This window comes from Larus michahellis, chromosome 23, assembly GCF_964199755.1.
Source record: "Larus michahellis chromosome 23, bLarMic1.1, whole genome shotgun sequence".
Taxonomy (NCBI): Eukaryota; Metazoa; Chordata; class Aves; order Charadriiformes; family Laridae; genus Larus; species Larus michahellis.
In genome coordinates this window covers 2,343,414-2,365,006 of record NC_133918.1, presented here as the reverse complement: position 1 = coordinate 2,365,006, position 21,593 = coordinate 2,343,414, and the positions used below count along the sequence as shown (strand labels likewise).

Sequence of the window (21,593 nt, the reverse complement as noted above, 5' to 3'; positions counted from 1 at the left end):
GACAGATGAGCACAAGCTGCCTTAGGACAACACAGTGACTTTGCTTTACCCCATCACACGACAGTGCGTCACCCCGCTGACGGACCCCAGCGCCCCACCTATTCCTCAGCTGCCCCGAGAGGGAAGCTGCTCACCAGGGACGTTTGGCTTGTGAGAAGATACTACTACAAACCAGTAGCAAGGGCAGCTGCGTGTGGCATCAAAACTCAGGTTTCTGTTCCTGCGCTAACCCGGACAGTGAAGCCTACGGCAAAGCTCTCCTCTGTGCAGGACGCAGGGGTCAGGGTTCTTGGGCCTGTCTACAGCTCTGGATGTTCCTGAAATATTAACGCCAGCTTGAGTTTAAACAAGGAACCACGTTCAGTTAAGTTTTCTGTGCCCCTCATTGCAGCAGTTTAGGAAAAATGCGGTTCTTTACATTCTGATTTATCAGGGTCTGCCAGGATCCTCTCTAGGCTAAACACTTGCTCAGGGACCTTTTCACAGAAGAGAAGCGCTAGATAAAGAACCAATACCCCTTTTCCTTAGGAAAGAGCCAAGTACTTATCCCAAACTCCTATAATTAGTGGCAGAACTCGTCAGCTCTATGGCCAGTGATCACCCAGGGCACGGCAGACAAAGAGCAGGCGCTTGCGTTGCTCTGTGCTGCACTCCATGGGTGTCGGGGAGCGTACCGAGAGCTGCATGGTTGATGTGTTTTTCCATCCACACTCCTCAAGCAGCGTACAACCAGCCAACGAGGTTTTAGTAAGAGACAGGTGCACTCTGCGAGAAAGAGCATGTGATAGACCACAGGCACGACCACGTGTAAATAGGAAACACGTTGTATGCATGAACAATTACTCTGTGTTAATGCAGGAGTAGTAATGCACCATCTGCATGTTTCAGAGACCCACTGGTACGTCCTACTGCAATATTCTCACCGTGCTTTGGCTCAGGGGCCTGCGCTCCGCCTGCTTGACTCCCCTGCAGAAATATCTCCTGCGGGGAGGCACTGGGCCCTGCCTCATGCTACCCCTGAGGCAGCGGCATTGCAGGCTCACAACCATCAGTGGAAAAACTCAGAGGAAGCAGGGTAACACCAGAAAACTGCTTTCTGGGAACAAGGCAATCCCAGCCGTTAAAACAGCAGCTTGAACAAAAAAGGCAGATAGTTCTACCCACCAGGCCCCCATGCAGGTGGCCTTCTCCCTCCCCAGCCCCCTCCGTGTCTCCTGCTCTCAAAGCTAGAGGAGTAAATTGCTTCCGCTCATTAGCATTTGACAAATAACCACAGAAGGAAAACAAGTCCCCAGCAGGATATGAATGAGCTCAGGCCTTTATTGCCATCTGACTACACCAAACAAGCATGTCATCAATTTTCCATGCTCTGTTGCACCGTTTCTCCCTTTTGGAGAAGGATGAGCACCCTCGTCCACTCAGGCAGGTTCAGAGTGGCCAAGTCGAAACAGAACAGCAAGAAGGAACGATCTGAGAGCTGCAAGACAGGGGCAGAGGTGACACATGGCAACTTCTGAGCCTCTGGGCACAGATACAAGTGCCAGGGTGGCTCTGCAGGACGGGCTGTGAGCAGCGTGCTCATGCATTGACCCCTTAAATACTAACCGTAAGCAAGGGCACTGGCTCGTGGGAATAAATGAGGGGACCCGAGGCAGCCTGCCTAGCTCAGATCCTGGGTGGAAGGAGGCACAGAAAACCAGTCACCCATTACCCCTGCCACGGGGTCAGCACTGGCTGCTTCTACCATACATGCACCGTGAGACCAAGACCACAGGCATTTGAGCAGAACCATCCCCTCCATTTATTTTTCATCTGCAGTAATACTGTGATGGGCTGGCACTAGGTCTCTGGCCAGGGATTTAGAAGGGGGAAGAGGGGGAGTGAACTCCATGAACTCAGCTTTTCTCAAAGCCTGTGTCTGGCACGGTCCTGTCACTGTTGGGAGCTTTCACACCGAGTGCATCACAGGAGCACTAGGTCCCACTGTGGGCCTTGCAAGGGTTGCTGTGGAATTGAACATTTTTCCTTCCAAAAAGTACTGGGGACTGTCCCTGGGGCCAAATGGCTCCCGTGTTCTACTGCAAAGGAGCAGGAGGTACATGAAGCATTTCGGCACCTGGCCTGGGATCTGTGGGCCGTGGAAGGGCAGTTTGGACTTACCTGCTTGCTTCAAGGATGGCAAGAGCAGACAAGGTCCTTAGTGGAAATCAGGCAGGTTTTCCTGTTGAGTTTCTGTAAACACAATCATTTCAGGCAGGATTGAGTCAGTAATACTCACCGAGAAGCAGAAGAGATGATTATCTTCACAAGCAAGCAGAAGGCACACTGTTTATGAGTACAAACAGAAATAGGCTCACACTTTCATAAACTCCCACTCACGCATAATTCAAGTGTTAATAAATGGTTGGGTAGCTGAGGTTTTAATGAGTAGTCAGCAGGGAGGTTAGGAAAGCAGTTATAGCCAGGAATGTAAGTGCTCATGAGGAAATCTTGGGAAGAGCTGCCATGGAGCGCATAAATAAGAATTAAACATTAATCAGGAAGAATTCAGGCCAATCCAAAGTTAAGTTTTTCAGGTTTTTCTTTAAACTAAGAAGCATTTCATGTTGAATCAAAGTAATTTCAAGTCTTTTATTATTTAAGATTTAAAAAAACATGGGCCTGAGCTCCAGGAATCGGCTCTTCAGTTCATCCTCTTGCATTGTGCCAGCTACTCCTGGGAAGAATGACTTGGAAAGGGAACTTGTATGCTGTAGACATTTTTCAGCCATTCACATTTTCAACCAGACTCTCTGCTGTACATCTAGTTCTCAGATCAAATCCGGAACAACAGAAGGGAATCCAGGGAAAGGGATGGGGGATAGCTGCTTCTCTGCAGCCCCAGGGAAGCTGGAAGGTCCCTGTATGTGCTCATCACCTCTGCAGGTAGAGGGAAGCTGCCACTGCTTGAGACTCCCTCTGCTTTCTGCCATCCTCTCTGCACCTCACACCCTGCTCCCGCCTCTGAATCCTGCCTACACCTTCTGCTCATGAGGCTCAGCCCCGCTCCTCCAGCCAACTGCCCCTCCATGGGCACCAGCAGGGCTCCTGCAGCCGCTTCTGCGGAGCTCAGTAAACAGCAGGGTTCAGATAATCCTGGGTACAAACCCTTCCTCAGTGCTCTCCTAAAGCACTGCAAAGAAGGGGGTGTAAACAGCACCCTAAGAAAGCACATTTATCCTTGCATTAACTGCACCATGAGAAGCATCTTTCCTTCCCATGAGGTGGTCAAAGAGGCCAAGGAGGCAGCACAGGCCAGTTAGGAGCTCAGGACAGAAGGGATGCCCCGCACCCCCCCAGCTGCCTTCACCCACCCAGGGCTCCTGCCTGCAACCCTCCCTGCACCCCAGTAACCCACCCTCCACCCCAGTAACCCACCCACTGCCTGTGTCACAGCTGAACACCCCCCCCCCCCCGACACCCCCAGCCCTGCAGGGCAGCAGAAGTGACCCACAGAGGAGCTCGGAGACCCCAGCCCCATCAGACAGGCCGGCATCACCTTTCAGCAGTGCCACAGGCACGTTTACCCCGCCAGATCTTACTTTCAGCTACCTCTCCCCCAGTTAAACAGCTTGAAGAGAATTGTTAAAAACACCCCTCCCCACATTGCCAACACAAACCTCAGCAGCAGCTCTTGCCACCACCTCCAAAGCACACAACCTCCCCCCTGCCCGCCCCCCGAGTGCCTCTTTATACCCCTCCAGGCTGGTTCCTCATCACACCGTTCCCATCCTCCGGCTCTCCCGGGGCAGGTCCCTCCTCTGCCCCAGGCTGACCCAGCCACCTTAAAGGGACAGCCCAGCCAGCCAGGGCTGTGTTAGAAGGGGTTATTGCTGCCAGGACAATGATACAGAAAAATATGGTCCTAACAGGATGCTAAACTTTGCCAGTGCCTCCTCCGGTTTCATCAGTGCACCCCCACTGCTCTCGGGGACTGGCTCCGGCTTCACACAAAGTGGTTCTGCTGTTCTGAGAAATTATAAAAACAAACCAGTTCCTGATGTTTCTTGTCTGATCTAAGTAAAAGCAAGTGGCCAGCTATATATAGATCTGATTGACTGACATCTCAATAGCTTCCTGCCTGGCTTTCCTGTGTGTCATGGTGCACAGATCCGACTCCTTTTTACGTGGGTGTTGCTTTTTTCAGTGCATTTTCACGTCATAACGCCAACTTGCAAACACGGCCATCATCACAGGAGCCCTGGTTTTACCCACTTCTCCCTCAGTGCTGTTTCTAACCTGGGGGTAGCCCCCAAAGCCAAGAGGAACTCAGCATCTGGGTCACTGCAGCCCAAGGGACAGAGACAAAGCAGATGCTGGAAAAATCAGGTCCTGTTACTTGACTTTAATAGCGGTGGAGGGTCCCTTGCACAGCTTCTTCCAGGCACTAGTTTGTTATTTTCCTAAAAGCAACCCATGAAATTGGTTCTCATTTTCATCTGCATTTTACAGCGCAAGAAACCAAAGTTGTGTGAGGTTAGTGCAGGTCTGTTGAGGTTGTGTCAGGGCTGCTCAGGTCCACCCAGAGGCAGCGCTAAGGACCAGAGCTGTAGTTTGGAAGAGGAGCTGAGCTCTGCCCAGAAGACCCTGGGCTGGTGTACGGGCGATGGAAAGAGCCAGGACGGTAGGACAAACTTTTTTAAAGAAAAAGCTTTAGAGGGGCTATAAATCATCCTGTGCAAATCTGCTCTCAGACTTCAGAGGGTGACTTTCCTTCACAGCTGGGGACTTAGAAGATTTTTCTGTTAAGGGTAATTTTCTAATAGGGTTCATTTGCGTCAGCAAGGCTTGTATGAAATGGGTGGTGTAGCCTGAACCAACCTCTGATCCCTGGGTTCACTCTCACGTCTCCCTGAGGCTTTCTTGACTCGCAGCGCTGTGCTTGGAGAGGAAAACCAGTCTGTTTGTAACAGAACCACCTGTGTAGGCAGCTGGAAACTTCCTGTGAGCTCACTGGTGATCAATGGCTTCTGCCGTCTCATTTTCACCTGCCTGAGCAATTGTCAAACGTGTGATGTTCTGATCCTGGACTTTCCAGAAAAGGGAATCAATATGTTTGGGTGTAGCGTCCTTGTACCTAATCGCTGTTTATCCCAGGTAGCTGGTGGAAATTAGTAGCACGTGAAGAAAGCCATTGACCTTCCACTGCCCACTCAGCACTTCCTCTTCCTTGACTCGTGAACGTGACTCATGAGCTTGACTCTGCAGCTAAAACCAAGAGCTGCAATCCTTGCTCCTCACATCCTTCAACCCACTTTCCTGGGACCTGCCCTCCCCTGGGACCAGGCTGAGCTCGGGAAGACCTGGCAGTTGTCTCGTCCCAGGAGCTGAACCTGGGGGATTCTCCTGTCTGGTGTCTGGGACGCCTCAATGCCTGGAAGCATCAAAGGGTTAGGAGGTTTGCTTTGGTCCCAAGCACTGCCTCCAGTTAGGGTTTGATCTACGGGGTGTTTTCATTTGCCTTCTGTGTCCCAGGCTGGCAAGTCTGCCAAGACCCCACTTTGCTTCATTTGATGAAAGGGGCTTCACAACTCTGGCTTGTTTGTGCTGCGCCTGATACGGTTTACGCTGGTCCCGCACCCAAGCTGCAAACGCCACTGATGGCTTCCTGTTGTGGTTTCCTGCCTCGGCGGAGCCTGCTCTCCCTTCCTGTTCTCATCAGGGGGTTAATTCTGGGCTTAATGAAGACAGCAAATGAACAGATAGAGAAAGGTCTGGTTGCCATAAATCCAGCTCCCTGTGGAGAGCTGCCGCAGGCTGAGCAGAGCAGGGTGCACACAGCAGAATGGTTTCTGCTGAGCGGTCTCCTCCTGACCCCTCTCCCGTTCCTGCCCATACAAAGCACATATCCAGCCAATCCCTTCCCAGCTCCAGCATTCCCGAGGCTGGCAGGAGGCCGCCCTGTCGTTCTGCTGCTGAGTGGGCTGTGGCAAGCTGGGTGAGACAGAGCAGGGCCGACCACCAACCCAGGCACAGCCCCAGCCACTGCCGGCCAGCAGAGGCCACTTCTGGAATAGCGCAGTGGGCCCAACTCATCCGGCAATGACTTCTCCCATCATGCTCAGAAATGAGAGTTACGTTGGGAAGAATCAGGGCAAATACCCAGTGTGCCAGCCAAAGAGCTGGTGTTTCATTGGATCATAGACTTGTTAGGGTTGGAAGGGACCTTAAAGACCTTCTAGTTCCAACCCCCCTGCCATGGGCAGGGACACCTCCCACTAGATCAGGTTGCTCAGAGCCCCGTCCAGCCTGGCCTTAAAAACTTCCAGGAATGGGGCTTCCACCACCTCTCTGGGCAACCTGTTCCAGTGTCTCACCACCCTCATGGTGAAGAACTTCTCCCTAACATCCAGTCTGAATCGACCCATCTCTAGTTTTAATCCATCCCCTCTAGTCCTACCATTACCCGACATCCTAAAAAGTCCCTCCCCAGCTTTCTTGTAGGCCCCCTTAAGATACTGGTAGGCCACTATAAGGTCTCCTTGGAGGCTTCTTTTCTCCAGACTGAACAACCCCAACTCTCTCACTCTGTTTTCTTGATTCAGAATGCGAGTGACGCATTTGCGGGAAATGCGGATGGAGACAAACACTCTGATCTTTTTTGGGCTCAGCATCTGCGCAATGACAAAATCACAGATCAGGCTCCAGGGAACAAATAAGACCCTTCGAATATGATAGCATTTCCATTAATCACCGAAAACTGGCTTCTGGTTGTGGGTGGGATTTTAGATGATTCGATACAAGACCGATAGCTCTTTGGCAGAACGGGTTCTGCAGTGACTCAGTTAAGGAAGTGCCATTTCTCGTTGGATACCCACCGCAAGCTGGTGCTGCAGCAGCACGACGGTAGGTTTGTTTCTGGTTTTAGGCTGTTCTGAGCAGGGGGATTCAGTAACTCTCGCACGTTGCAGCTCGACAGAGACAGTGGGATTAAACTCACTTCGTGGTGATGGCTGGCCACGTCTGAGCTCCGGCCTTCTCTGGAGCATGTGCGCCATGTAGAAATAGGAACTGCCAAATAGGATCGGAGTATCGGCCAAATTCAGAAACCAGCCAGAGTCAGGTACTGTGGGAAAAAAACCATAAATTTTTCAAGAGACAATTAGAGGAAGGTTTCTTCTTGTTCTGCCAACTGATGGTTAATGTCTGCCCAGAAGCACTTGGGTTTATCTTTATCTTCTTTTGCTGTGTTTGGTGCCATTGTGTATTTAAATGTTTTTTAGACACTTAATTTCCATCTCATGTTTTAATCTTATTCCATTTAAGATTTTGACCTTATAGACCCACATGGAAAAACAAATTTATTCAGAGAGGCAAAAGAATTTCCTTTTATTGTGAACAGGGCTGGAGAGAAAATGGTAGGAAGTGAAAGCTAAAAACTTTGGTATGGATGTAAGAAGCACATTTTTAATAGTGAACGTAATTAACCATTGGAACAATTCGCTCTAGGATTGGGTGCATTCTGTATTGCTTGAAATTTTTAAATCAAGATCAGATGGATTTTTACTTACACTTTCTATCTGCATTCAGGGCGGGACAGAGGAATCACCGTGGGATTCTCTGGCTGGGGATATGAATGCACCCACTGCTACTCTCCATGTGCTGTTTGAAGCGACCCTACAGATAGTCAGCTGAGGGCTGAAGAACTTCTAGGCACACCAGCCTGAATTCCAGTTAACATTTTTGCAAAATTATGTGTCAGTGAAGAATTTTGTTTCTCTCTTCCAGATCGAGCACCAGCAGCGCGTGAGCCGACCCAAGCAGTCCCTGTAAGCGTGCAGAGATGCCAGATGCTGCTGCTCACCTGCCCTTTTACTACGGCAGCATTGCCAGGTCAGAAGCGGAGGAGTACCTGAAGCTGGCGGGCATGTCGGATGGCCTGTTCCTGCTGCGGCAATGCCTGCGCAGCCTGGGGGGGTACGTCCTCTCCATGGTCTGCAACCTGCAGTTTTACCATTACGCCATCGAGCGCCAGATGAACGGTACCTACGCCATTGCGGGGGGCAAAGCACACTGTGGGCCGGAGGAGCTCTGCGAGTTTTACTCCAAGGATGCCGACGGGCTCTGCTGCACCCTCCGCAAGCCCTGCAACCGCCCCAGTGGTGTGGAGCCCCAGCCCGGCGTCTTCGACAGCATGAGGGACAATATGGTGCGCGAATATGTCCGGCAGACGTGGAAACTAGAGGTACGGGCCATTGCCAAAGATGTGTGGGACTGTGCAAGGAGTGCTCCCCGGGGGCTTGCTGCCGCTTGCTGCCCTGACCTCCTCTGTCGTTGTTGTCCCCCTCCTACAGCACGGTAAAGCAAGGTCCTTGTCCTTGGAAGCTGCTGGCACTAAGAGCAGTCTTAAATCTCTCACTTTTCCAGTTTCTTCTTCTGAAACAGGTCTAAACATCTTCTCAAGCCTTCATACCCTTCCTCTGAACAGCTCGTGCTGCATCTGCTCTGCAGGGCGTTGTAGCTCTCTGCCCGCTTTGTGAGCACTTCCCCATGTACCATTTCCCCCCTGCAGCACATGGGACACTTGCTGCAGTCAGGCCATCGCGCTCCACATGAGATGTCTGTCTCCATGACATCGTGCTGAAGATGTAATGAAACCAGGCTTAAATTCTTGCTCAGGTTTTCCTCACTCTTTGAAGTCAGCGGAGGTTTTGCCTATGAGACAGAGGTATCGGTTAGTGGATCAGGTCTGTCTGTTATTTAAATTTAGAAATAGCTACAGACAGGTTCCTGCATTTTATTGCAGACTGGAATATATGTATTATATGTATAAGGCCAAACTCTGTAAATGGTCACACTGGCAGCCATGTAATTAATTTCCTTCTGCCTGCTGTCACCTCAAGAGTGTCTGCTCAGACACTTCCAAGTCCTCGCAGAAAGGTGGCTCAGGCATTCTCCTTACGGAGCCTTTCTACGAAAGATCTCTAAATTTGGCCTATTTTAGGCCAGTGGTGCTTGTCAGAATGAGGTATCCGTAGGGTTTCTCCATGAAGCTGATCTGCAGACACGGGTCGATAACACAAAGGACATTGCCACCTACTGGCAAGCGAAAAACTACAGTTGGTTATAAAACCTGTGGGGCCAGTAAAATTAATTGAGGGTCTCCCACATGGTTCCCAGACTACACTGCTCTACGGGTTGTAGTGCCTGGGGACAGCGAGCAGCCAGGAAGGCAGAGGGACCAGAAAGAAATCCTGCTGTCCCAGGAATGTGAGGCCCTGCGAGACTGATGTCGAGATCCCCCATACAAATATGATGCCTTCTCTCTTCCCTCACCAGCAAGTCAATGGACTTCAGCTGGATTCGAGGGTTGGGACCAATTTAAATAAGCACGGAATTCTGCTTTGCAGCAGCACAGAATTCAACCCACTATTGCTAAAGGCATGATTAAGGCCACAGGCACTTCAATTTTGAGGCCTTCCAAGTTTCCTGTGTCTTCTGCCCAAAAGGGTGCAAAATCAACTGTGCAGAAGCCACGCGGCAATGCAGCAGAGTGGCAGGAGGTCTCATTTCTCATTCTTTTCCAGGGTGATGCACTGGAACAGGCCATCATAAGCCAGGCTCCGCAGGTGGAGAAGCTCATTGCCACCACGGCCCACGAGAGGATGCCCTGGTACCATGGCAGCATCGCCCGGGATGAAGCTGAACGGAGGCTCTACTCAGGGGCACAACCTGATGGGAAATTCCTGTGAGTATGCAAAACCCTGGCAGATGCTGTGATCCCCGGGCTTTTCACCATTTCCCCACCTCCACGACCCTGTAGTTACATGTTTCCTGTGGCAGTTCCTGAGAGCAGGTTTAGCTGAATATGGTCAGACTGCAGTTACAGATCTTTCAAAGACAGGATTTGACACCTCAAAACTGTTACTGTCCAAAGTGTCTGACTTCCATGAAGAGCCAGTCTTGAGCTTTATTTGTTTCTCCTGTTCAGATATCTCTAGGAAGTATGCTTGTTAATGCACCAGATCATATGAGATATAGGGTTCAGTGGGTGAAGACATTTAACACTGACACGTAGACAACGTATGGCCAATAAAATACATGAGAAAGCATTTGCTCTTCATCTCTGCCCAGGGGAGACAGGCCTCCATTTAATTATCTCCTGTATGAGTTAGGGAAAGAGAGAATTAGCTGGAGAGGGTGGAGGAGAGGGGCAAGAGACTGAAGGTAAAGGGTCCCTCCTCAGCCTCGGCAGAGGGGTGTCAGGAAGGTGGCGTTTCCAACAGTGGGGTGCAGGGACACCTGACCAAGTGCCCACTCAGCGACCCACCACCGCTGCAGCCATGATAATTTGCAGGGCAAAATCTAGAGCTGCTTTTAATTGTTCTCCTTCCTACCAGGCTGAGAGAAAGGAAGGAGAATGGTACCTACGCCCTCTCCCTCGTCTACGGCAAAACAGTGTATCACTATCGGATAGATCAGGACAAGTCCGGCAAGTACTCCATCCCCGAGGGGACCAAGTTCGACACGCTCTGGCAGGTACGGTACCGCAGGATGCTGACCACCAGTGTCCTAACAAAGCGAAGGCACTTTCCCTTGTAAGAGCTGCCCATGCCTTGAGGGACAGGAAAGACCATGTGGAGCTTCAAAGGCTTTAAGACTGCACATGGGTCTTTGTAACCCTTCCAGAAAACCCTTACATTCCCTGGGTCTGGCTGTCTGTCCGCTCATTGCATTCATTTCTGTGCACTCCTAGAGAAACAGAGCTAAGTCTGGGATATCGCTGCAGCTCTGAAATAGTGGTGCCTCTACCTTTGCCTTCATGCCTTACACCAGTGTGGTGCCTCTCCAAGGAAACAAGAGGATTAGCGCTTTTAATTTCTAGCTTTAAGCCAGGGTAATTGAGATGGTTATATTAATTACACTTGCACCCCATCAGCAGACATCACACATGCAGCCACAGCGCACACCTCGGACCTCTTCCTGCAGCAAGCCCCGATGAGATTGCTCGTCCCAGGCTGTCCCTCCCTCCCATGTGTCCCCCACGCTGCTCCTGGAGTGGCATAACTGTTGCGTGCAGATTGCCACTTCATTTTCCAAGTGACTGACTTCTGTGCAAAGAGTAAGGGAGGCCAGAAGTCTTGAGCCAGTTGCCAAAATCTTTACATGACTGAAGATCCAACTGCTGGGAGACACATCCTATCACCCCTGAGAGTCAGGGGCTTTGGGAAGTGGAGAGGGCTGTAAGGTCCCGGCAGTCCTCCTGAGGCTGGGGCAGGGTTTTTAGGGAATGTGACACATGGCCTGGCAGCTCTTGGCACTGCTGGGGAGTCGCATGTTCTCCCCGGAGCCCGGCTCTGCCCCGTGGCACACACCTCGGGCCTGCTCCAGGGGACGGATAGCAGTGCTTCCTCCTGGGAAGGGCTGTCTGGGGGACAGTAACTCTGTTTTCCTGAATTTTTCAGATTCCCAGAACTGTTTTCACTCTGAATTTGATTGAAAACAAAGGCTTTGGGGCATTTTTATGGAAACAGAACCACGCCAGACTCCCAATTGCAGATGAAATACGAGCCAGACTGGAGGAGAGGAGAAAGCCTGGTCTCCCCTGCAGTCTGGTGGCCAGGGGCTGGGCTGGTCGTCTCCAGCCAGAGTCAAGTCCCCACTGTGCTTGAACCAGGGGTTGCTGCAGTGAAAAACTGCCTGGGATTCACAGGGCTAAGCCCAGGATTCCTTTGGGAAAGCAAAACTTTTCTCTCACGCTTTATCGAACACAACATGACTTAAAAACCCTTTCTGGCTGGGACAACAATAACATTACACTGAAAATGCCCTACCCAGCTCTCCTACTGGAGATTTTCCTTTAGTCTTTCTTCGGTCCTTATCTGACTTCCCAAGTTCTTCCCAGCTCTGGCAGATATCCAGGTATGCAAGCACATGCTCTAGGAGATCCCTGAGTGCATGGATAGGAGAGGAGAGAAAGAAATGGTCAAGTCCCCGTCTGCCATAAATCTTAGAGAAATCATTATCATAAGCCACACAAGTTGCCTGCAAAAAAAAACCAACAAAAAAAAAAGGATTATTTTCTCCTCTCAACAGTCGCTTTTTCTTCCAATTCCTTTCCCAGTTGGTGGAGTACCTAAAACTCAAACCGGATGGGCTGATTTTCTACCTGAGGGAAACCTGCCCCAACCCCAACATGCCAGGTGAGCCGACGTCTCCCAGTGCCATCCCTGGCCTCGTTTTACCACCCAGTGGGGCCAGTTTGAGCAGCACCAGCCCAAGATTCCTTTACCGTGTCCAACCTTGCTCAGACCCTGGTGGTGAGGGAACGATGATGTCTCTGCTCCTCTGGCAAACTGGGCAAGTCTCATGCCATGTTGTCTGCTGAAAAAGGCCGCTCTCCAGGCCTGGCCTAGGGTGTCCCAAAGATGGGAGCAGATGGGGGAATCAGTGCTCCAAATGGATTAGGGAACTTCTAGTGCCAAACAGATGGCTTCTGAAAAATTACCTGCTTTTTAGGCAGCAGGAAACAACACGTCCTGCAAGACTGGCTCCTGGTGGGTCCCTTGAGCTGAACGCTCAAAACCACGGGTCACTTTGTCCTGGCCCAAGTATCAAAAATGTCACTTCAGAGCCTGCCCATGGGATCCCCGCTCTCCCGGGCAGGGGACTCTGGGGTACAGCTCAGCCTGTCCCTGCTCTAGGACTGATGGAAACTGTAGGGTGCTCCAGTGGGTGTGCACCTCCCAAGGGCTGCTCTGGGAACAACACCCACATCCAGGCATGTTGCCACACCTTTTTTGGCTAAGGCTGTGGAAACCAGCCTTTGGCGGGTGAGTCTGGGGTCAGACCCAGGCATCCACACAGTTCTTCAAGGATGCTCTGATCCCGCTTGGGGCATAGGCAGATTCTTAATAACACCTTCTCTCTCCTGATTCACAGCGTCTGCAGCACCGGTTCCACCAACCCACCCCTCCGTGAGTGTAAGTTCCGAGGATGGTCTGTTTTATTGGTACCTCAGTGGTTTAATGTTATTGCATTTCAAGCTTGCTGATCAAACTCTGTTCTTCTCTAAAAGGCAATAACTCAAATGGAATATATTAAGCCCAGCTGCAAAGTCTTCCCCTTTCCAGCTTGGATGGGGACAAGAAATAGCTGGGCACAGCTACCATTAGAGCTGAAAATGGTTTCCATTCATACTGTGCTCCTTGCAACATGTGGGCCTGTCCTCAGGGAGCCCTCTCCCCCCTGCCCTCATGCCAGGCAGGAGCGAGGAAGATGCGGTTGGATTCTGGGAACGCTCAGCCTTGCTGCTGGCCGCTGGCCACCAGCCATGTCTTTGTGCTCCCTCTGTGTCCCTGGCCTCGGGGTACGTCTGTGCTCAGTCACCGCCCCGAGTGCCGAGCAGTGTTGAAACCAGCCAGTTTGGGCTATACCGGCAGCCCATCCCAGAGCCCAGCGGAGGCGAAATAAAGGCCTGAGCGTTCGCCCATCTCAGAGAGCTGTCACAATCTGTGGTGGGCTTCCATGTCGCAGTGACTCTACTGCGAGCAGCACTGGCGTTCAAAGCTGTGCTGGACAAATGTGTGCTGTACCGCTTTGTCGCTGTCTGCTTTTGGGCCAGTGGCTGTATACAGTGGTGGTGTGTGCTCCTGGGGGCCACCCTTCGGGCAGGTAGGTGTGCCAGCCACAAGCTGAGCTGCCTCCTGGCTTCCCTTCCCTCCCTGCCTCAAAACAAGCTGCAGAGACTTGGCTGGGATGACCCCTCCTGCTGCAGGAGACTTGTCTCTTTGGGATGGGGAAAGCAGAGGGGACAGAGAACAAAATGCAGCCCTGTGTGCGTGCCCCTCACTGCTTGGGTAAACCCTGAGCCCTCAGCACCTCACCCTGCACAGCCCACGGGCTGGGTTACTGGAGGGCGATCCTGCATTTGGGCTCCACGGCAGTGAATCCCCCCAGGGTCTGATCCCTGCTGTGCGGCTGCAGTCAGGGTACCTGCCAGCCGGGACTGGAAGGGAAAGGTTGGCTCCATACCATGCCAGTCTCTTGTGCCCAGCTCAGGGCATTTTAGAGGGAGTCACCAGCGGGGCTCTGTGCGCTGCAGAGTCTCGCCGTCCCTCTCCTCTCCCATCTCAAACTGAAGCAGTTTCCCCTGGTGCATTATCCACTTTATCCCTGTTTCTTTTCCAGAGAAACCTTGGGCCTCTCAATGCAGATGGATACACACCAGAGCCTGTAGGTGAGCATCTTTGAAAGCCCTCTCCTCCTAACAAGAGGAGACAGGACCTGGGGATGCCACAGGAACCATGGGAGTTCCCTGTCACATCTGTATCACTTTCTGGTCAAAGAGCTGTGCTACAAAGCCCCTTACCCAGGAGCATCCCACTCATTTCAGGGCCCGGAGACAAGATTCTCACAAAACTGTTTGCCCACACCTGGCACACAGTAAATCAAACCCCGTGCCATTCCCCGTCGTACCCAGTACATCAAGCCCTGTTTTATTCCCCATCTTCCATCCTGCCTACTACATCTCGGTGTATTCAGTTACGTTTCAGTGGGGTGAAGTCATGCACATGCCCAGGTCCTGCAGGGTCGGATAATATGGAGTGGGAATGCTCAGACGCCTCTCCCCATCCTGGCTCCTTCAGCAGCTGTAACTAGCAGAGGCCACGGGTTGTGAAAAGGAGGGAGATGCCCAGGAGGGAGGCTTGAATGCTGCTGCTTGAAGGAGAATTGCCCAAGAGTCTAGAGAAAACCTTCCCAACCAGTGAGGGAAAGAGGGATGGCGAAGGATATGTTGTTTACAGCTATAAAAACCTCTATCTCTCGGGAAGGTGCAGGAAAGTCGCGCCTGCTGCCCATGGACACCAGTGTCTACGAGAGTCCATACAGTGACCCTGAGGAACTGAAGGATAAGAAGCTTTTCCTGAAGAGGGACCACCTGATGATTGATGAAATGGAACTGGGGGCAGGAAACTTTGGCTGCGTCAAGAAAGGAGTCTACAAAATGAGAAAGTGAGTGTCGCCCTGAAGGATGCTGAGGAAACAGGAGGAGGGTGCTCCAGGCTGAGCTCAGAGGTGTCCCCAGCTATGCTGTTTCTAGCTAGATGGACCCTAAAGTGATAATGGGGTGGAGGTATAAGAGATACTCTGGAAGGTCAGTGATGACTTTCCACAGACTTTCAGTGACAGCCTCATTGTCCTGAGTGTAATCTGCACTGCACACTCCTGGGCATAGGACTGCCACTTCTGAAGGCTCAGAAGAGCAACTCCATGCTTCTGAGGTCATCTTTGTCCATGTCAGGGTGAAGGAGTGAGACTGAGGACATGTGCGATCCTTGCCTCTGTTGCTGGCTGTCTATGAGTCTACAAAGATGGCCCTTCCGCACTTTGTGCCTGAGTTTCCCCCTTGGAAAATGGCAATGCTGTTGCAGATCTCAGTGTGCGGGGTGATGTGCCTTCAGATCTACAGATGGCAAATACTGGCCTATGCTTATAAGCGTGAGGTGATCCTTTTCTCTTTGGCCTTCTAGCAGGCCTGGGATACCAGTGTTGCAAAGGGCTCCACCAAAACAGGCTTCTGAGAGTGCGGTTTAGAGACCAAACAGTATCATGTGAGGATTGGTTTGCATTCCTGACTGTGATACATGAGTCCAGCTGCTGTTTCATTCATCCCATGTGTGCTCCTCTTGCACCCTGTGCAGGAAGCAGATTGATGTGGCCATAAAGGTGCTGAAGAGCAACAACGAGAGAACAGTGAAGGACGAAATGATGAAGGAAGCCCAGATCATGCATCAGCTGGACAACCCCTACATAGTCCGCATGATTGGGGTCTGTGAGGCCGAGTCCCTGATGCTCGTGATGGAGATGGCTTCTGGAGGGCCCCTCAACAAATTCTTGGCTTCCAAGAAGTGAGTACTGAATAAAACATGGCTGGCTGATTTCTGCAGTTGTCATCGAACTCTCTGCTGCCAGGGGAGCCTGGCTTTGTGGGTGGAGGGAAGGTGATAACAACAGAAAGAGATGTCTTTTCATGTGATATAATAAGGACTGATGCTTCTGGAGCAGAGATGTCCATGTTTATTCTCCCTTGGAGCTAGAAAACTTGGAGGGGACCATGGTGTACAGACTAATAGCAAGTTCTTTATTACTGCATTGTCCTTCATCTTCCCCAGAGACGAGATTACAGTCAGCAATATTGTGGAGCTCATGCACCAAGTATCCATGGGGATGAAGTACTTGGAGGAAAAAAACTTTGTCCACAGGGACCTGGCAGCCAGAAATGTCCTGTTGGTCAACCAGCATTATGCCAAGATCAGTGACTTTGGACTCTCCAAGGCTCTTGGAGCTGATGACAGCTACTACAAGGTATGTGTAAGCACAGTGAAGGATCCAGATAGCTATCAGGAGCCTGCCTAACTGGGGGGCTGAGACCCCCGAATCAGGGCGTCTGGACTCTTCCCAGGAGCCCTGCTCCACGACCACATCACGCTCTGGCTGGTCTCACTGCTGTGACATTAAAAGGCGCTTTGCAAAGCTCCGCGTGGCAAGGAGAAAATTCAGATGGATGCAGAGGCAGTGAGGGGGATGCGGTGCAGTGGGATGACAGGAGAGAGGAGCCAGGAGAGGAGCCAGAGCAGAGAGCAGGGGAAAGAAGGTGATGAAGAGTGAGCCAGGGCTCATCTTCCCAGCAGTGTGCACCAGTGCATGACCACACCAAGCCCCAAGGCTGGGCTGTGGGAGGGGGGTGGCACCGCAGAACAGTGTTCTGCACCCAGGGATGGCTGAGCAGGGCCAGCACGACAGCAGGGCCTGGGCTTGGGCCAGGGCTTGGGGCTCAGGGCTCAGGGCCTTGAGCTCCCAGACCAGGGCAAGGGGTTTTTTTCCCATCAGCGTGGGATTGAATATGACACAAACATTTAGCAAAGCAGAATTCCAGTTTAGCTCAAAGCAATCTGTGTCTCAGTGGAAATATTCCTCTTTGCTTTGCTACAGGCCAGGACAGCGGGGAAGTGGCCCTTGAAATGGTATGCCCCCGAGTGCATCCTCTATCACAAGTTCTCCAGCAAGAGTGATGTATGGAGCTACGGCGTGACCATGTGGGAGGCCTTCAGCTACGGGCAGAAACCGTACAAGGTGAGGCAGAGCTGGGTCCATCACAGATGGATGCCACAGTCTAGTCTCCTGCTCTAGGAGCACAGTCTCCTATCTCCTGTAACAGGCGGACACACACTGAGAATACAATTTCTATTTCCTCGAGTGGGTGCTCTTCCCACTGTTGAACAGAGGGGAGAAGGAGGCGGGCTCACTTCCACTTTACAAAAGGCACAAATTAGATTGTTTGGATCCTGCAGCTTTGTGTTCGTTTAAGGGAGAAGAAAGAGAAAACAAAACTAATTAATCTGGGTTTGAATCAAAGCAGATCGTCTCTTTGATCCTTCTGCTCACTTGCAGAGCTGAAAAATGAGTTGCTCAGCCACTGCTCTGGGATGGGGGCTGCAGGCTGGGCTGGCCACAGCAGGAGACCCCGGGTGCCGATGTTGAAAACAGTGACTGTATGGGATGCGTGGTGCATGGATCCAAAGCATTACCCCAGGCCCAGCTCTAATCTGTCTCTTCTAATCCTGTTGCCAGCTCGAAAAAACATTAAAGCATTTTACCGCTTGATCCTATCCTAGAAAATGAAAGGCCCAGAGGTCATCAGCTTCATAGAGCAAGGGAAGCGCATGGACTGCCCCACGGACTGCCCGGCAGAGATGTACGCCCTCATGCAGCAATGCTGGACCTACAGGTAAGGCTTTTACTGTCTCAACCCTTTCCTGGGCGGCAGGTCCATCAGAACCGCACACGTTGTCTGGATGGTGGCAACACAAAGCAAATGGTGTCTCCTGCCTTGGTCTCATTCCCCAGTCCATGATGAATGATGCACCTATTTCTCTGTCTTCTTTACCGTGTCCCTCCATTTGCCTGTACCAGCCCTGTGTCTTTGCCCCTCTTCATCCCAGAAAAGTTTCAGCTGCCCTCCTAAGCCCTGGTACAAACAGGCTGCTGTTCTTCCCCAGGTTCTCCTGTGCTTTGTATCTTCTTGTTGCATCAGTCCACTTTTGTCCTTTCTGCTGAATCTATTTGTAACTTTCTGCCCTTGCAGATGGGAAGAGCGTCCAGGATTTTCTTCTGTGGAAACCATAATCCGCTCCTACTACTACAGTATTGCTACCAAGACAGAAAACGGGCCAGAGACAGAGGACAAGTCAAAAGCAACTCTTCCCTGAGTTTCCTTCTCTGCTCCTGAACACACACCCTTCCTGCACGGGACCTGGAAAGACTATGAATTTTTGTTTTAATCTCTTATACACTGGTTTTATTTCTCAAGCAGCTCCAAAGGGCACTCAGCTGTGTCTCCAAAGAGACATCCATGATTTACATCTCCAGCCTGACCCGGCACAGGACAGTACAGACAGTGTTATAGTTCCTTCTTACCCACTTCCAAAGCTATCCCAGGACCTCAGAGCTTAAGGTCTACCAGGCTCACTAAGGATGAACTGTGTTGGCTCCAGCAGACACGGATTTTTCCAGATCCCTTAAAAAAAAATTATTTCACAGGAAACCATCAAGTACACGTTTCTGGGGGGATTTGCATGGGGTGTGACACAGGAGTGGGAGCCATCAAGTCCCCTTCCCCTTGGCTTAGGGCAAGAAGCAGCGGGTGTGCTGCTCGCTCCCAGCAGAGCCGGGGAGGAGCAGGCGGGCAGATTTGCACGGTGCCACCGCTTTGTCCTCCACGCACCCTGGCCCCGGGACACTGCCACGTGTCTATTCAGCACAGAGCCTGGGGTACAACCCCTGCCCTGCACTGCCACAGCCCTCCAAGCTGGTTATGGCTCCTGAAACAACTAACCTCCCAGGACCCATTGCTCACCTCCTGGATCCCATCTGGCCCCTCTGTGCTACTGAAATGAGCATTTTGCTTTCCAGGCCTGAAAATTGGTCACCCTGTAAATAAACTATTCTATATTTTTTAACATACCTATGGCTCAGGCTATTGAACTATCACAAATATTTGCAACTGCTTCAAGCTGACAAGAAAATAATTGTGATTTCCGTCCACTAGGCCAGGGTTTCCTTCCTTGATGCTCTCCATAACCCTGCAGAGTCACCAACCTGGTCACCCTTGGCCTGGCTTCACTGCAGAGCTGGAGCTTTCTGGCAGCTTTCTTGCAGCGAATGGCATATACAGCCGCTCAGCTGAGCTCACCTATTAAGGCTTGTACTGACCCACTCTTGCCCCCGGATGCCGTGGATTACCTGTGTTGGGGGGACTGTGGTCTGCGCTGTTGCAGAGAGCAGAGTGGCTGTGAAGGCTGGGGAAGTGGGGGAAGCAGAAGATCAGAGCCCTGAGATACAGTGAATAGAAAAGCTTATCTCTCACCATCATCTGGTACCCCGAAAGCAGTGCGAGCCACGCAGTAGCTCACACAGAGTACCTTGTCCTGGAGGTAAAATAAACAGCTACAGCCCAGGCCAGGGCACAGCCCTTATTTAAAACCTTAATGGGAGGTGGATTTGATCTGAAGATAACGGTTCCTGGGGAGCATTCAGGTATTGGGCCTAAATTAGCCTCTCGGTACAGCCTGTTCAAGCACTCGGAGAACCTCGGTCTGATGAAAAACAAGTCTTCTCCTCTCCTTGTTTAGACTGCAGACTCCAGTGATACCAACTATTTATGCACCAAAGCATCTTCTCTCTCTCAGTCCCGTGAGCTTGTCTTGTATGGTTGAGAACTACGGCCATATTATCCCTACCAGTAGAGGGGAAAATAGAGGTATCAGAGGAGAAAGTAGCTCGTTCCTGTTTGTTCAGTGAGTTAGTGGCAGACAGGAAAAAATTTATCATCTCCTGTGTCATGTTTTCCTCCCAAAGAAAGCAGATATTTTGCTGGAAAAGAGAAGGTTTGATGTGCTTTTTGCTTGAAAACCACTGCCAAGACATTTTGTTTAGGCTTTTCTTTCAAAACAAATCCATTTTCTGTTTTGAAATGATTTGTCATATTAAATTTTCATCTAACTGGTTGCTGGGATTTTTTCAAATGAGGAAGGAAAGTACCAGAGAAGTCATAACCCCAGAGGAGCTTCTGGTTTAGTTGGAGACAATGTCAAGGGAGTGTGTGTGCACACACCCCGACAGACAGAATGGAAATCCCTCGAGATCATGCCACAAGAATAAGGGGCAGGGGCTTCTCCTCTGGAAAGCCATCTAGGCTGTGGATGTTGCTCCGGCAGTTCCAAGAGCATCTCAAAATGTCGTGAGTTGCTGTGGGGGAAAAAGGGAGTGAGAAAACCAGGACCCAAAGTCTCAAGAGTCTGTGACTCATGCATCTCTGCGAGTCCTGCTTTTGGCATGTGCGAAGTCTGACAGCCACCCCCGGGGGGGAACTTCCTTTGACTTCAGGCACTGCCTCCCTCCTGGGCATCTCCAGTCTGCAACCACAGAAGGGGCTCAGCCCCCTCAGTAAGACACATCTCTGGGTCCCTCAGTGCAATGGCCATGCAGGCCGGGACAGCCTCTCTTCTTCCCCATCCACAGCATGGATATATTCAGCTCTGTCCTCTCTCCTTGCTCCCTGCTGGCAGGTCCAAATATTGAAACACTTTGCTGGACCTTTCAGTCCTTTCGCTGACTGGTCCCAGAGGCACTGGCTGTTCAAGCAAGAGCTGTGTCACTGATAAGATAAAGGCACAGGCTGTAGTGAGCCCAGACTCAGAGCTCAGTGCTCTATGGCTGCTTCTGCTCTCCCCTAAACTTCCCAGATCTTCTCTTTTCTTGCTGACCTCTGCTTCTCTCCTTTGCTCCATTTTCCTCTATTTTACATGAATCCTTAAAGTTCTTTTGATTCTTGCAACTCTCCATCTTGCAAGGAAGAAAGATGAACTTCATCTTCTAACTAAGCACCCGCAGTGATAATGCGAGACACGATAAAGTATTGGTAATCATGTCTGATCAACACTATGTAACACTCCGTCATATCACCAGTGCAGATCTATCACATTCCAACCTATCTTATCACCAATAAGCCTATCTTATCACCAGTACATGCCTATTTATCAATTGCACTGCGATATCACAAGCACATACTGACCCTTCTATCTCTTTCAGCTATCTAGGCACTTTCATTTTGTTCAGTAGCACAACAACTACGTGACTAACACAGCTCTGTGCTCACTGACCTTTGTATCATACCCCAAAGTAATTTACCGAACTAATGCAAAAGTATATTTTCAAAGCTAGCATTGGATATTTTCCCCTCTCTCCCCAAAAAGTGCTGCCTGTGAGGTTCCTCAGGGCATGGCTCGGTGCTGCCAGGGAGGTCCTGCTGGTGGGCTGTCCCCTCTCCCATGAGCCACGTCAGCAGTGAAGCTGCTCAGTTTTGGTTGCTTTCCGGGCCTTTGGTATTTCCATATAGCAAAGAAGGCAGAACTAGACGCGCTAGGCAGAGAGAGGGGACCAGCCTGAGGGAAGAGCACTGGATGCTCCACGGCAGCCCCTGCTGCCATGAGCTACTGCAGCACCCAGATCTGCTCCCTGGCTGGGCAAAGGGCAGCTTTGCATTGTCAAGA

At 51.1% G+C, this 21,593-nt stretch overlaps 1 protein-coding gene across 2 annotated transcripts; it reads left to right on the top strand.

Moving 5' to 3' along the window:
• The first annotated feature begins 6,797 nt into the window (after nucleotides 1-6,797).
• Nucleotides 6,798-20,047, top strand: ZAP70 (zeta chain of T cell receptor associated protein kinase 70). Of its 2 annotated transcripts, XM_074565450.1 has the most exons (13): nucleotides 6,798-6,885; nucleotides 7,768-8,224; nucleotides 9,567-9,727; nucleotides 10,380-10,518; nucleotides 12,104-12,182; nucleotides 12,922-12,962; nucleotides 14,170-14,218; nucleotides 14,814-14,994; nucleotides 15,684-15,890; nucleotides 16,155-16,347; nucleotides 16,975-17,115; nucleotides 17,658-17,770; nucleotides 18,128-20,047. In XM_074565450.1, the coding sequence occupies exons 2-13, from the start codon at nucleotides 7,823-7,825 to the stop codon at nucleotides 18,249-18,251; spliced, it is 1,830 nt and encodes a 609-aa protein (XP_074421551.1). In that variant the 5' UTR covers nucleotides 6,798-6,885; nucleotides 7,768-7,822; the 3' UTR covers nucleotides 18,252-20,047. The 2 variants fall into 2 exon arrangements, with proteins under 2 accessions (XP_074421551.1, XP_074421552.1); XM_074565451.1 differs by lacking the exons at nucleotides 6,798-6,885; nucleotides 12,922-12,962 and having other exon boundaries at nucleotides 7,716-8,224; nucleotides 12,104-12,217; nucleotides 14,820-14,994.
• The last annotated feature ends 1,546 nt before the right edge of the window (nucleotides 20,048-21,593 follow it).

Excerpts from the sequence above, each read along its gene's own strand:
- ZAP70 (XM_074565450.1), top strand. The coding sequence starts at position 7,823 with ATGCCAGATGCTGCTGCTCACCTGCCCTTTTACTACGGCAGCATTGCC. Across the intron at positions 8,225-9,566 it reads GGCAGACGTGGAAACTAGAG|GGTGATGCACTGGAACAGGC; the intron begins GTACGGGCCATT and ends ATTCTTTTCCAG. Across the intron at positions 16,348-16,974 it reads CTGATGACAGCTACTACAAG|GCCAGGACAGCGGGGAAGTG; the intron begins GTATGTGTAAGC and ends GCTTTGCTACAG.